This window comes from Pipistrellus hanaki (assembly GCF_964339955.1).
Source record: "Pipistrellus hanaki genome assembly, chromosome: 11".
Taxonomy (NCBI): Eukaryota; Metazoa; Chordata; class Mammalia; order Chiroptera; family Vespertilionidae; genus Pipistrellus; species Pipistrellus hanaki.
Window position 1 is genome coordinate 67,567,053 of NC_140513.1, and position 15,190 is coordinate 67,582,242.

The following is a 15,190-nucleotide window of genomic DNA, read 5'->3' on the forward strand; positions in this document are numbered from 1 at the left end:
CTCACGCATTCTGGGAACGTGGACTCGGAGGGGCGGGGGGGGTGCGGAGGGCAGATGTGGGGACACAGAGGGCATCATGCAGGCCACATGGGCCCGGCTTCCTCAGGCCCCGTCCCTCTGGCCCGGATGACACCACCGCACAGGATGAACCTGCCTGGTGCCCACGCTCGGGTCTGTCACCAGGCAGACGGAGGTTCTGGTCCGCCCTCTGCTGCCTCCCAGCAGTGAGGCCGGGAGCCGGCGGCCGAAGCCTGTTCCCCATCTCTGCTGCAGAGTCTGCTGCTGTCTGAGTACCAGAAGCGGAGACCTCCCTGTGGTGGCTAAGGCCCCTGTGTGGGAGGCTGCGGGGCACAGGCCTCAGCTCTGTGGTACTTGGAGAAAATCCATGGGGGGGGGGGGGGTTGGCCAAAATGCTTAAAAAGAAAATTTAACTGGGACTGAGAGAGAAACAAGCCCCAGCCCTTGATCAAATGCAAAGCCCAGATTAATCCATTTCTCCTGAATCAGAGAATCGGACTCGTCAGGCCTGGGCGGGAAGGGCCACCTGGCCTGAGTGGTGGGCACACACCCTGGACCACCTGCCCATCAGCCGGGAACCTCGGGGCCTCCAGGACAGGCTGCCGCTGGTGCCAGTCCAGCCCTCACTTCCCTGTGCTCTGAGCCACCGTGTCCCGGCCTCAGGGTGAGGCCTCCGCAGAGAGGGCAGCCTTAGGGCTCAGGGAGGCTCATCAATGCCCTTGGACACAGGGTGCGCACCGTGCAAGCTTTCTTACGTTACTTTTACGGCATTCACAAAGTGACAAGCCAGAGATGGCTGTACGTCCCAGCCTGGAGCAGCCCTGACTCCTGGCAGGTGCCTGTCCGGGCACTGCTTCCTCAGAGGGCCCCCCAGGTCCGGCACCCCTCACCTGCCCCTCAGCTCCTCCTGCCCCAGTCCCCACCCGCCAGCACTTCCCAGCCTCCCTCCCGGGCACCTGGAACTATGGCGGGAGGACCCTCCATCAAGACCCCGCAGACATGCACCCCCCTGACTGCCCGGCGCCCCCTCTGCCAGGCAGGGGTCCAGCTCTGCCTACCCGGTCCCTGGGGCGCGGGCTCCTGCGACGTGAGGCCCCTGCGCGCAAACCGCCACGGCCCACACGGCCCGCCTCCCGCCCCCGCAGGCCCAGGGGGAGCACCGCCCCCGCCCCCGCCCCCGCGGCCGGGCCTACCTGTTGGGGTTGTAGTCGAGCGCGCCCACCTCCTCGCTGGCCTGCAGCAGGTCCAGGATGCCCGCGGCCGAGCCCCCACCGTCCTTCTTCACTTTGGCGTTGCGGGTGGGCTTGGTGTCCGTGTCGATGCGCAGGGAGCCCTCGTCCGAGGAGTCGTCGCTCGGCTGTGGGGATGGGGAGCCGGTCAGAACAGAGCTGGGGGGAGGGACAGGACTACCGGTCCCCTTGACAAGAAAAACAAGTTTTTAAAAATTAAAAAGATCCCAACCTGGGATGAGCATGTGGGGCTGGCCGGCCGGTTACTGGGGTTTCCCATCGGGACTGGGGAGCATGCCTGCAGAGCGCCTGGCGCCCTCCTGCCCAGCACTGTTCCCCAGAGGAACCCTGGCCCCCAAGACCTTATGCCAGACCCCCGTGTGGAGCACAGGCACCAGGAGCCAGCGCGGTCGGGTGAGGAGCGGGCAGGGGACCCCCGCACCCGAGGCTCTGGCTGACAGGAGGCCCCGAGGGGAAACTCCGGGGCTGCCAGGCAGCATGTGAGGCCCCACGGGGACTGCCAGGCTCACCGGAGAGAGCCACCACCTCGTGGCTGGATGAGGCCTTACCAGTCATCTAGCCTAGTCCCCCGGCAGGCCCAGCCCTGCTCGGCACCCATCCTCAGGGTCCAGAGAGGCGTCACCTTCATGGCACCCGGCTGGGCGCTCCGGAGGCCCACCCCCCCTCAGACCAGCAGACCGTCCACCCCCCGCTCCTGCTTCCCCCTGCTGTGCAAGGCCCTGGGCTCACGTCCCCACCGCTGGAGCCCAGCCAGCCTCCCCACAAACACGCCAGGAAGACACCCCGCGGCACCCCGGGCAGGAGGCGCACGGCCGCGGCCGCGGGGCTCTGAGCAGCTCACCTTGTAGGGCGCCGAGTCCAGCTTTGGCTTCGTGACGGGCGTGGGCAGAGGCTCCTTCCTGTCCAGTAAGACTGCGACCGAAGCAGACGGGAGTTGGCGGACCGCTCTGGCCAGCCACGCCGGACACCCACCCTCTCCAGGATGGCCCTACAGGGCTGGGTCTGCCCCTCCACGTGTCCCCCAACTTACAGGACAGGTCTCTCTTCGGGGCGTTTTTCTTCCTCCTGATGGGAAACTCATCGATCTTGAGCTCCCCGTCATCCGACACGTACTCATACTCATCCCGCACCGGCTGGGGCTTGTCCTCCTTGAAGTTCTGCAAGGCCCCAAACACCCCCGGGCTCGGCTGCGGCTTGAGGCCCTTGGAGCTGGGATGGAAGTGGACTGGTCAGTGGGGTCCACCTGGCCCAGCCGGTGCCCCACCGCTCTGCCATGGCGCAGAGGGTCAGCGGTCACGCCGAACACTGCCCGATCCCACAGCTCCCTCCCAGGTGCCACGGGCCAGCTCATGAGGCACGGTCTAGCCCTCTCCTGTCTCAGGGTGTGCCCTGCACTGCCCCTCCCTGGCCACCGGACCAGCATGGCCTTCCTCCCGCCTGCCTCGCATGCTCTGTGCAGGGGGTGTGTGCGTGTATGGCAGGGGGGTGTGTGGCTCAGGCCTAGGGAGACAGAGGCTGGGGCAGAGCGTGTGACATTCCCAAGGGCGCAGCTCCAATGCCCAACTGTAGACATAGAGGCTGACCACCGTGAGCTGGCTGGCTAGGGACATGAGCCAGGTAACGCCGCGCACACACAGTGTGATGTGGTTACAGAGTCGTGTCCACCTTCCTCTCCAGCACTTCTAGACTCTCTACAGCACGGTGTGTCCTAGAGTGAAGGGCGTTAAAAGCTCTCCAGGAGGAGCTGGGAGCCATGAAGTCAGGGCAACAGGGCCCCGGACCAGGCCAATCCCACCCGTGCGTCGAGCAGCCTCAGAGCATGGCCATAAGCTCCTGGGAATAACGGGCCTGCTGACCCGGCCCCGCCCCACTTCTCCGCCCCGGAGCGGCTTTCTCCCCCCATTTCGCAGGAGAGGAAACAGGCCCACCACAGCAAAGGGGCCCCGCTCGGCGGCGATGTAACTGCTTCCCGCCTTCAGGCACCCAACCTGCACTTGACTCAGCAAGCAGCCTGAGGGACCACCGTCGGTGAGACGTCTCAGGGGCATCTACTCCCCCCTTTTCCCTCTTCCATCTCCCACCTCTTCTTCCATCTCCCCACCATCGGTGAGACGTCTCAGGGGCATGAAGCCCGTCCCGTCCACCGGGCCCTGGGCTGGGCTGCAGGCTGTCAGCAGGCACGGACCTGCTCCACAGTCTGGAAACCACACACCCACACCCAGACTGGCACCCCAAAGTCTCTGCTCAGCTCCACCTCCTCTTGGAAGCCCTCTCCACTCCCTGGGCACACAAGGACCCCCGTCCCTGTCAGTCACAATTTTAGGTGGGTTTGAGAGTACGGAATTCACAATGTCTCCCCCCCCAACATACACACACACACTGGCCTCTGGCCTCTGAGGACAGGGTCCTGAGCTCCACCACATCCTCTGTCCCAGAATAGCCACCAGCTAATGTCTACCCAACCACGCTCTCCCGCCCTGCCACACACACCGTGGCCCTCCCCATCCACACAGGCTGTGGCTCAGGAAGCAGAGAAGGGTATTCCCAGTGATGTCAGCCAGCTCAGGAAGGGCTTCTCCTGAGGAGCCCTTCAGGTAAGTGTGTGTATGGAGGGGTGTGCAAGGTGTGAGTGCCTGTGCATGTTGTGTGTGAAGGCGTGTGCATTGTGCATGGAAGGGTGTGCAGTGTGTGTGTGTAGGGGGTGAGGGTGTGTTGTGCACATGCATGATGTGTGTGATGTATGTGATGTGTGTGGAGGGGTGTGCAGGGTATGTGTGTGATGTGTGTGGAGGGGTGTGCAAGGTGTGAGTGTGTGTATATGATGTGTGTGAAAGGGTGTGCAGGGTGTGTTGTGCATGGAGGGGTGAATAGGGTGTGCATGCATGTGTTATGTGTGTGGAGGGGTGTGCAGGGTGTGTTGTGCAGGGTGTGCGTGTGTGTATATGATGTGTGTGGAGGGGTGTGCAGGGTGTGTTGTGCACGGAGGGGTGTATAGGGTGTGCATGCATGTGTAATGTGTGTGGAGGGGTGTGCAGGGTGTGTGTGCGTGTATATGATGTGTGTGGAGGGGTGTGCAGGGTGTGTTGTGCGGTGTGTGTGTGTGTATATGATGTGTGTGGAGGGGTGTGCAGGGTGTGTTGTGCAGTGTGTGTGTGTGTGTGTATATGATATGTGTGGAGGGGTGTGCAGGGTGTGTGTGTGTGTATATATGATGTGTGGAGGGGTGTGCAGGGTGTTGTGATGTGGGGGACCTTGGGGGTGTCTGTGACTGTGACCCCTCCTGCCAGGAGCATCACATACCCCAGAAGCTTCTTGTTGGAGAAGGAAAATGAGAATTTGGTGTCCTTGTTCCCTGATGTAGGAGGCTTCTCCAACTTCTGCTCTTCCTCCATCTTCAGCAGGGAGTCGGGTTTGCTGTTCTGAAAAGCAAACCGGGGACCATTGTTAAGTCCCACATGGAATGCCCAACCGGCCGCCTCCCTCTGAACACACCATTCAGGGACCCGTGCACCTGTAGGGCCTGTCTTGGGAGCGTGAGCTCAACCCAGGGCTGAGTGAAGGCGGGCAACGCCATCAGTCAACTCCCAGGGCCACACGCTCAGCCTCTGGGGCCGGATGCTCCCATAACAACCCCATGGGAGGCGGCCCCTCCAGGCACACACATACCCAGACCTCCACAGCACGGCCCACTGGGGGTGGGTGGACACACAGTGGTACATGCCCTACAAGAACAGGTATGTACCTCTGCTCATAACACACGCCCACAAATGCCCACACACGACCTGGCTCATAAATGCAGCACTCCCTGAAAGTAGACTCACTCACCACATGTGCATGCAAACACACATGTGCATGCATTCACACCCACATGCTTGCACACAGAAACCCATGAGCACACACATGCAAACACACAGGTGCATACACATGCACGCCCACAGGCATACATCTCACCTTGTACTTCCACTTGGCCTCTGACTTGCTCTTAGTCTGCTCTCGGATTTCTAGCCTTTCCACGTCATTCTGTGTGATTACCTCCTTGTTGGGCACACTCAGGACGCTCTTTGCGGCCTAGAAAACAGCAGCCATGGCCCAGTGGTGGACATGGGAGGGCAGGGAGCTATTTTAGGCTACAGGACAAAACAAGAATCACAGAGTCCCTCCCTCCTCCTGGCCCATATGCAGCAGCTCATCCATCCATCCATCCATCTACCCACCCATCGGCCACCTATCCACTCATCCATCCATCCATCCGTCCATCCATCCATCCATCCACCCACCCATCCGCCACCTATCCACTCATCCATCCATCCATCCGTCCATCCGTCCGTCCATCCGTCCATCCATCCATCCATCCATCTACCATCCACTCACCCATCCACCCACCAATCCATCCACCTTCCATTCACCATGCACCTATCTATCCACCTACCCACCCACCCATCCATCCAACCAGCTATCCATCCACCTACTCTTCTTTTCCTTATCCCTCCCTCCTTCCTTCCATCCATCTGTTCATTCACTCATTTATCTACTCTGTTTGCCTTAAGGAAGGGAAACCAGATGTCCCAGTGCAGGCCTGCAAGGCTGGTGCTGGTGTTCGCAGACCTCCTGGAAGGTTAAAAGCCTTTCGCCAGCAGAAATCACCCAGTGAGACCTACTGGTCTCAGACACTCATGGCCCCTGAAGCCCATACTGAAGACCTTCTGATTACACTGGTGGGCCCTCAGGGCCAGGCCTGACTCTCACTCTGCCCATAGGGGCTCGGGCCCCCATTGCCAAAGAGATGGGCAACTATCCATCCACCTACTCTTCTTTTCCTCCTCCCTCCCCTCCTACTCCCCACTACCCTCCACTTGGTGCCTCACTTACCTTCAAATCTCACCCTATGTCTGGGTCCTGGGAAGACAGCCAGCTCATTCCCCCATGACCACCCTGTCCCAGCACAGTCACTGCCGCCTTCGTCATGACGGTCTCTCCCCAGCAGCCCACCACGCTAAGCGTGGACAGAGCCCACCTGCCCTGGGTCCCAGGCATAGGAACGGGCAGCTGCAGCCCCTCCCACAGGCCTGGCCCAGAGGGGTCTGCGGGCTGACTGACCACAGGGGGAGGGCAGCGCTCACCTTGCCCTTCTTGGGCGGCTCCATCTTGGTCAGCGCCTCCTTGGTGTGGGCCTCCAGCAGGTCCAGGTTGGGGATGGTGGGCGAGGATGACCCCCTACACTTCTTCCCTTTCTTCTTGCCCCCGTCCTTGAGCTTCAGTGATTTGGGGGGCTTCGGGGGCTTGGGAGGCTTGGGGGGCTTGGGGACTTTGGATGGCTTGGGTATCTTCATGGTTTTGTGAGTCTTTTTTTTGGACACCTTCTCCAGGAAGGACCGAGGAGGGCTGGCCTCAATGGGCGAGGGAGGCTGCTCCTTCTCTCGATCCCCAAAGTAGACCTCACTCGAGATCGCAGAAGTCACTTCTGGTCTGGCAGCCTTGGAGGCATTCTGAGGAAAGGAGAGAGGTACCCAACCATCTCCTGTCAGAAGGGGATCATGGCCCAGGCCATGGGAGACACTCCCGGGAGAGAAGGAGCATGCATTCACACCGCTGTGTGATACACACACATCGTCTATGCCATCCACATGGCACAGCACGTCCATCTGCACCATCATGGGATGTGCCTACATTCATCCACACCATCATCTGTGTGATACACACACATCCGTCTCACCATCGTGTGACATGCTTGCCTCTATCTATACCATCTGTGCGACATGTCCACACCATCCAGGTGCCATGGCCACATTCATCTATACGGCAAACTGTGGCTCGCGACCAATGACCTAGACTCTCGATTCCAATAATTACAGGCTGTTGTTCCTTGCCATTAATCCCTTATACCGGTGGCCGTCAAACTCATTAGTCATGTGGCTCGCAAGCCGCAGTTTGTTGACAACTGATCTATACCATCAGCTACCTGACTCCTCTACCTCCTTGGAGGTACCCCTGGAGGGCTGGAATCATCCCCCCACGCTCTGTGGGGACTGCAGAGGAGCCCCCATCCCACCCCGCACTCCCTAAACTCCCACCAGGAGATGCAGCAGGGGCCTAGGCCTCTGAGCCCCCTTCCCGCCGGCGACCACATGGCCACCCTGCCAGGCAGCCTACCTCGCTGAGCCGGATCTCTTTGGCCAGGTCCTTGATGAGCTGCGAGGGTTTGAAGTGCTCGGGGAGCTCATCTTCATGCTCTGCCAACGCCTGAGGACGGCAGGCACGGGCAGCGGGTCAGCCGCTGAGTCCGGACGAGGGTGCCCACCCTCTGTGCACGGCCACCTCCCCGCCACCGCCACCCACAGGGGCCCAAGCATGCCCGCCTCTGATTCCCGCCTAACCCTCGGTCCCACCAGGCCTGGCCAGCCTGCCTCCTGGGCCAGACCCACCACTACCCAGACAGGCATGGGGCAGGGGCTGCCTGCATGGTCCCAGAGAAATTAACCAGACACTGGCCTGACGAGGACCCTGCCATGGCCCCTCAGAGATGGAGGACCTGAGTCCCGAGAGGACGAGGGGCCCAGAGCCACCACCACCTCTGGAGTGACTGTGGGCTCTTCTTTCTGAGCGCAAGGCCACGCTCCCGGCCCCTGCCGCGGCGGGCGGGGAAGCCCTGCACTGCTCACGCCCAGCCTCGAGGCCAGAGGTGATGAGGCCACAGGACAGCGCTGGGAGGGCACTGGCCACCCCCCTCCCAGGCCCACCCGTGAGAGAAGTTAGAGGCACCCAGGTGTCCCCTCCTGGCCCCACCCATCCTGAGGGCCTGCTCAGACCGTGCTGGCTCCTCTCTGGGAGACGACACTGCCACAGAGGCACCCGGGCTGCTGGGCCCTCACTCTGTCCCAACAACTGACAAGATTCCAAGGGAAGCCTGGGCTGCTTCTCTGGGGCTGCTGCATAGGAGCTAGTGAAGTGTTAGCATTCAATGTGGGGGCACAGGACAGTGACACTGCGGGGGACATGGGGGTACAGGACAGTGACACTGCGGGGATGTGGGGCACAGGACAGTGACATGCGGGGATGAGGAGCCACAGGACAGTGGGGGCCACAGGACAGTGGGGGACATGGGACAGTGGGGGACATTGCACAGTGCTGCTTCAGTGGCCTTGGGCAGTCACAGGAGGGAGCGGAAAGCTGGACTGAGCTGAGCCTGGCCGGGAAGGGCTGAGGGAGTCCCTGCTCTCCCTCCTACAGGGTCACACTGGCCCGCCAGTCGTGGCTGCTCAGAGACCTCCCACTCCCTGGCCTCTCTCCCCGGGTCCACTCAGTGCTGTCTCTACCACCGGCCTTGCCCCCTCCAATCTCTAGGCCGCCCCCCTCCACCGCCCCCCCGCCCACCTCAGACCAGGCTCCAGGAGGAAGGGCGGCTCCTGCTCCCACGCCCCCGCCAGCCGTCTGACTCGGGCTGCGGGCCCCTCCTCCTCTTCAGACACCAGCTCCCCGAAAAGGCAGGGGAGTCCTGGGATGGCTTCCCGCCTGCCGCCCTCCCACCCCGGGCCACGCGAGGCACAGGTCCTACCTGCTTTTTAGTCCATGATCTGAAAGCACCATTGAGAATTTTAGCTCCCTGGACTAAATGAGGGGGCAGCTGCTTCCCGGATTTGTGAGAACCTGGGGAGAGATGAAGAGGTGAGCTCAGGGGGGCGCTGCCCTCCTCACCTGCTGCCCACAGCGACCTCACAGCCAGGGCGGGCCGGACGGAGGCTCAGGGCTGGACCCTCCGGAGGCCTCCGCCCACTGCCCCTGCCCAACTGCCAACGGTTCCTCTTAGAACCTGGGCGACATGCACCCAGGACACCCTCAGGGCAGAATGGCCGCTCCGGTCCCCACTCAGGCCCCTCCCACCGGCGGCCGGGCTCTCCCGGCCTGGTCCCCGGCCCGCCTCACCAGGGGTCAGAGCTGTGCGCACCAAGCATCTGTAGGTGTTTTCGGACTCCCCCCTCACAGCGCCCCTGCGCGGCTGAGGGGCAGCAGGGAGGGCGCCCGTTCCCAAGGGGCCCATCACAAAGATGCCTTGGTGCCGGGGCCAGCCCCACGGAGGAGGGACAGAGCGGCTGCCAGAGCGCCGATGCCACCGTGACTGTCTGCCTGGCAGGAGCAGCTCCCTCGGTCCTCTGGGCCCGGAAGAGCCACGCTCTGACCCTTCCCAGGGGACGCGAGGCAGAGCGGCTGGGGGCCCAGTACGGCGCCGCCGGCCAGAGTCCTCCTGGGCTGTCAGTCAGTGCCCGCTGTGGCTCCACCCACACTCCCCACCCACCTCCCCCCACAGCCCAGGGCAGGGTGTGCCCTCTGCCAGGATACAGCTCAGAGCTCTGAATTTGGGGCTCAGCGGACAAATCCCAATGAAACCGGCCAGCTCAGATTAAGAACCATTTGCGGCTTTCTCTCCTGAAAAACTACAGCCGAACCAGAGGGTCCCAAAGGTGGCTCTGCTGTGCTCAGCAGCGCAGCCTCCTCCAGCCCCACGAGGCTGCGGGACGTCTGCGGGCCTGGGGGTCGGTGCGGCCCCGGCACCCACGGCCTGGCCTGCGAGGGCCTGGGACCAAGGGCACCCGTCCTCGGAGGTCAGGGTCCGCTGGGGCCCGCCCCTCCCCGTGGGCCCCCACAGGACCTTCCATGCACACCCAGCCCCAGGGGGCGGGGTGCTTCCGGAGCCCCTCAGCTGGTGGCCCAGGACCAGTCAGACCCCAGGCCTCCGGATGTCCGGCCTGAGCCCTGTCCGAATCCACGAGGCCATGGCACCACGCAGGCACCCCGGCTGGGAACACGTGGCGGCACTCTCTGAAATGCCCGCCGGCCCTGCCGGCCAGGGTCCAGCCCAGCCCCGGCACAGACAGGGAGGCCGCGCGGGGAGCTGAGGAGCGTGGGTGGCCGCCCGCAGGCAGCGCTCCGCCCGCCCCGGGTCTGGCCGCCCTCCGGGTGTCCCTGAGCCCCACACTCACACAGTGGCCCGGCTGCCGGCCGAGGCGCCAGGACCTACCTTTGAAAGCCTCCAGCAGGTGCTTTCCCATGTACCAGCAGGCAGTTTCAAAGTTGGGAAACTGAGTCAGGCTGCCCAGTTTCAACCTTCTTTCCACTTCGTATGCTCTGGAAGCCACAGCAAAGAACTATTCAATGCACTGAGCCCCGAGCAGGCGACACTACACAACGCGGGGCCCATGCCACACCCATGGCCAGGCAAGGCCACACGGAGGCCATGCCTGGCCAGGCCTCCCTGCTGGCCCTGGGTGGTGAGGTGAACCAGGGGATCACTTTGGGGCGAGTGCCCAGGGCCCAGCGCCCGTGGGCCGGGCTTCTGGACCTCCTGGGCCAGTGCCTGTGGAGAAGGCAGCTCGGCCTTTCAATTCGCTCCAGACCCGCCGTGGGCCACGGAGGCTGTCCAGAACACGAGGCACCTCAAGGGCCCATCTGTTCCTTCCTCCCACGATCATGGAGGCCCAGCCACTCAGGGGAGGTGGCATCGCACTGCTGGTGGGGACCCTGCCGGGGGGAGCCCCGAGGCAGGTATGGCCCTACCTCATCTGCATCTCCACACTCAGGCTGTGGAGGAAATGTCCCGCGAAGGCCAGGCAGTCCACGGGCGTGAGTGTGGCATAAATCCAGCCTGGGGGAGACAGATGTGGCTAGCCCTCACGGCGTTCTCACGCCAGGCTCTCGGTGGCTGCCGGGCCTGTCTGGCCGGCACGGGCTCTGCCCCTGCCCGCCTGACACCCACGGAAGGAGCTCTGGCCTGGCCTCGTGTACTGAGTGGGTGGGCCCTCCAGGAAGGAGACTGTGTCCGAGCCGGCCCAGTCTGCTCCACCCAGCCCTGAGCAGTGCCGATGGGGAAACTCAGGCCTGGGAGCGGAGGGGACGTGCTCAGACCACCCAGGGTCAGGCTACCCATCCTTCCCGACCCCTGCACGCGGGGCAGGAGACCCCGCAGGCTGCCACCTCTCCGCGGAGAGCTGGGCTTCTCCCTACACCATCCTCAGAGATGCAGCCTGGGCCAGACTGGGAGGAATATCTGGCTGTGGGGAACCAGGTGTGTGTGTGTATGGTGGAGGGGGGGACCGAGACCAAGAAAGGCACAGGGGCGGATAAGCCAACGGAAACATGAGGTCTCATCAGAAAATGTGAGCAGCGGCCAGCTACTCGGTGACACTAAGGACTTGTTAGCCATTCCTTTTTAAGGTGCAATGACAGCACTGTCATCAAGTCACTTTCCAAAGGAAGCCTTTCAGAGACGGGGAAATATTTACGAGGGAAGCAACATGACACCTATAAAGGGCACTTATTTGCTCACGGCCTGCTTCCTCTTGCTGGGTTTGAAATGTCAAGATCAGCAAACACCTCAAACGGCGTGGCCCAGCTCTAGGGCCCTGGCCGGCTTCTGTGAGCAAAGCCAGGCTGGGGGCTGCTAGGCCTGAGGTGACCCCGGAGGTGACTGCACAGCGGGCCTGCCCCCGGACCAGGCGCGCCCCCAGGGCAGACCCAGAGGTGGGAATGCAGCTCAGGACCGCGCACTCACCGGAGGGGATGAAGAGCGTCTGGCCCTGCTTGAGGGTGCACTTGTAGCATTTGTCTACCTGGTCGGCAAAGAACATCTCACTGTGGTTGGAGGCCGACTGCCAGCGCTCATACAGGGAGATGTTGGCCGAAGCCGGCTTGATGAGATAGAAGATCTTCTCCCCCTGCCAACGAGAGGCCAGTGACAGCTCGCCACGTGATCACAGAGCCTGCTGCACCCCCGGGGCGCTGGGGCCGGGCAGAGCCCTCCATGTCCTGCAGACACCGGGCACCCAATGCTGGGGCCTGGCCCAGCCTACCCAGCCCCCATCCGGCAAACGCTGGAGCCAGGTGCTTTAGTTCAGAAGTCGGTGTGTTTGGAAGGTTCTAGGCACGGGAGTCCCCAACATGTTGGGCACCCTTGCCACCCACACACCATAACTCTGCAGCAAGAGGGGCCCCATGTGTGCCAAGGGCCCAGAGCTGTGACCCCCTGGTTTCCTGATTACAGGGAAGCTCTACTTAGAGAGGCTGTGGCTCAGCTGGGGATGGGAGGTGGCCCAGGGCGCTGCAAGGCCTGGCCGGCCCCACCAGGAGACACAGAGCCCCTCCCTCTCGGGCAGACAGACGGAGGGACACAGGAAGGGACCTGCTCAGTCTGCAGGGACTCGGGCGGAGGAGCTGAACCCAAAGCTCAGGCTCTCCTTTGTTGCTTATGTCCACATCTTCCTTTTCCCCTAGCTTCTCTATCTGCCCCAGCCAGGGGCCCCCACCCCCGTCACTCAAACGCACCTAAAGCCCAACTTTAGGATTTGGGAATTCTATAAAACACACACTGTTCTCTGGGCAGTGCCTTGTGTCTCACTTCTCTCACAGTGAGGAGGAACTGGTCTTGCAGAACTTGCTATCTAAATGCAGAGGCCATGGACTGCGAACAATGCACTGCCCTGGGTTGGGGGGGCGGGTTGTGCTGGTGCCAGTATGCACCATCAGATGTGACCTGACAGCGGGCTTTAGGTGCGCTTCGGGGGGGCAGTGGAGCAAGCGCCCTTGTCCCCTCCTCCCAGCACTGCTCTCCCTTCCCCGGGTGGGAGTGGCCACTGACCACTCCGCCACCACTCCCTGGGCCTCACTGCCTCACGAGTCCCAGTCTTTAGAGGAAGGCAACGCAGGCCTGCTGCTTTGGGCTTGAGGTGCCCCTGCCCCCACACCTCCAGCAGCAGAAACATCCTGTCCCCTGTCCTTCCCAGGGATTCGTGCTCGAGAAGGCCGCAGACAATCCTAGACCCACAGTGACCTGGTCACGGGCAGGTGGGCCCCCGAGGCTCACCTTGAGCACGTGGTACCAGGCAGAGGCGCCCCCGGAGTCGATGTGGAAGTCGGTGTAGCTGTCCTTCACACAGATCAGGCAGTACTTAGTCACCTTGGGCTTGGCCAGCAGCGCGTCATCGGGCCAGTAGTTCTCTACCCAGGACAGTTTCTTCACAATCTCAGGCGGCTCCACGAAGCTGGACATTCTGGGGGCAGGACAGGAAGAGGGGTCAGCGGTGGTGGGAAGTGTCACCACGTGTGTTATGCCCTGGTCGGGGAGGGAAAGGGGCGCTGAGACACGTCCCACGCACATTTCTCTCTTCCGGCTGCACGGCCTCGTTCCCATCTTACAGACGCGCAGACTGAGGCTCACAGAAGGCAGAAGGAGCCCAGCCCGTGGGTGTATAACAAGCATGTGTGCATATGTCAGTCTAACGCTAGTCTCCGGCCCACAGATGGGTGTGCAGAAGGCCGGAGGACCATCCACCCGAAGACAGTTTCGTCCTGGAGACCAGAAAGGGAGGTCTCCTGGGTTGGTCCACCCTGTGCTGCGTGATGGGCTGAGAGTAAGTGTCCTTCTTCAGGCCCAGCCCAGGCGCCTCCTGGCCTCGCCCGGTAACAGCCACCGATCTCCGGTGCTGACACCGGGAGCCCGATCCCTCTGCACATCGGCCGCTATCAGACCGGCCAGCTCACTTCCAGGGAACGTGCAGACCGGTGAAGGCCGCTTTGGTATCAGTTAAACGTCCCTGCTTTGGGTAAGATGCCCAGCGATGCATTAGGAATGCCCGGCTCAGCAGCCCCTGTGCAGTGACACCTCAGCTGCCTCGGCAGGATGCAGTCCGCACATCTCTGCATGGAAGGCCGTGCTGCCGTACAAGACTATCACAGGCCAGAGGTCAGGCCGCCCTGAGCTCAGTGGCCTCAGTCACTGGCCCTCCTCTTTAAACTGAATCTCTGGCTTCTTCCAAACTAGAATCCCTCCCCATGTCCCATGAGAGCCCTCTTCGCCCATCTCTGCCCGTGCCCACCTCCCGGTCGGCCCACAGACCAGGCGCAGCACTGCCCCAAGAGCGGGGCCCTGCGCCACCAGCCTGGGCGCCCAGAACCCTCCATACACCACACACAATAGCGGGGCCTGCCTCCTCCCCACGTGCCCCAAATGTCCCGCTTCTCTTGCTGTCGGCTCCTCAGGTACCAAACCTGCCGCCGATGCCAGTGGTCCTCGAAGCCCTCAGAACCCCATGCGCGGAGGGAAGGCGACACAGGATGCCGTGAATGCAGCCTCAGACAGCCCATGGTTTGCACGCGCCCCCACCCCCCCATTTCAGCCCCGGAAGACATCACTGAGGACAGGTTGCCCTGATGAAACAGAGGCCATGCCTCCTCCCTCTTGAAGGTATGGAACTTGGTCCCAGGGCACTCAGCAGGTCTGGCGCCAAGACCAGGGACAACCTGGTTTGACGGGTACGTGTCCCCCACTCTCCCCCACTGCCCTTGGACAGGACCAGAGGACACCAGAAGCCCCGTACATGTTTCTGCCAACAAAGCAGTGGCCATGAGAGGCCCAAGGGGAAACCCAGGCCTAGCTCCTTCCCCCAAATCCTCCCAGTGCCACTCTGTGAGGATCTCTCCGGCCAGAGAAGCCAATCGAGTTGATGGCAACATGAGTGTGAGCTCTGATGCCAAAGCAACCCACTCCTCAGAACTCAGTCTTGTAGAGCATCCTTCTAGTACACACACACACACAGATAAGAGCCCATTTCCTCCAGATACTGTAACCCATTGTATTTCCCTTTTTGCCTTTGCTGTCAGGAAGCTCAAATTAAACCCACCGTCCAATTACATTATTTTATTATGGCTCCTGGTAGTTCTGTGTTTTGTTTCTCAATGTGGCTTTTGATAACTCTTATTTTTTCCTATTTTGAGCTATTTTGTTCTTTTTTGGGCTTTCTATAATTAGCAAGGTGGGCATAATGCAAAAATAAAACTGTTCTTAAATTAAATCATCATCAGCTCACACCTTGTGGGAGAGAGTGCACTGGGTCTTTCCCAGGGGCCAGTGGGAGAGCAGTGGGTCCGTGGCAAAG

The 15,190-nt window shown here is 61.9% G+C and overlaps 1 protein-coding gene across 2 annotated transcripts in view; it reads right to left on the reverse strand.

The window, feature by feature from the left end:
* The window catches only part of PHF2 (PHD finger protein 2), a 92,747-nt gene that overhangs the window by 17,224 nt on the left and 60,333 nt on the right, over window positions 1-15,190 (reverse strand). The window contains exons 6-17 of one of the 2 annotated variants that reach the window (XM_084898945.1): window positions 13,120-13,306; window positions 11,812-11,974; window positions 10,818-10,905; window positions 10,282-10,388; window positions 8,821-8,912; window positions 7,419-7,508; window positions 6,389-6,754; window positions 5,220-5,336; window positions 4,569-4,687; window positions 2,299-2,477; window positions 2,110-2,180; window positions 1,212-1,435 (exon numbers count right to left, since the gene is read on the reverse strand). In XM_084898945.1, coding sequence (XP_084755071.1) covers window positions 1,212-1,435; window positions 2,110-2,180; window positions 2,299-2,477; window positions 4,569-4,687; window positions 5,220-5,336; window positions 6,389-6,754; window positions 7,419-7,508; window positions 8,821-8,912; window positions 10,282-10,388; window positions 10,818-10,905; window positions 11,812-11,974; window positions 13,120-13,306 — 1,803 coding nt within the window. The remainder of the gene's footprint in view (window positions 1-1,211; window positions 1,436-2,109; window positions 2,181-2,298; window positions 2,478-4,568; window positions 4,688-5,219; window positions 5,337-6,388; window positions 6,755-7,418; window positions 7,509-8,820; window positions 8,913-10,281; window positions 10,389-10,817; window positions 10,906-11,811; window positions 11,975-13,119; window positions 13,307-15,190) is intronic. The other variant, XM_084898946.1, reaches the window with a different exon arrangement.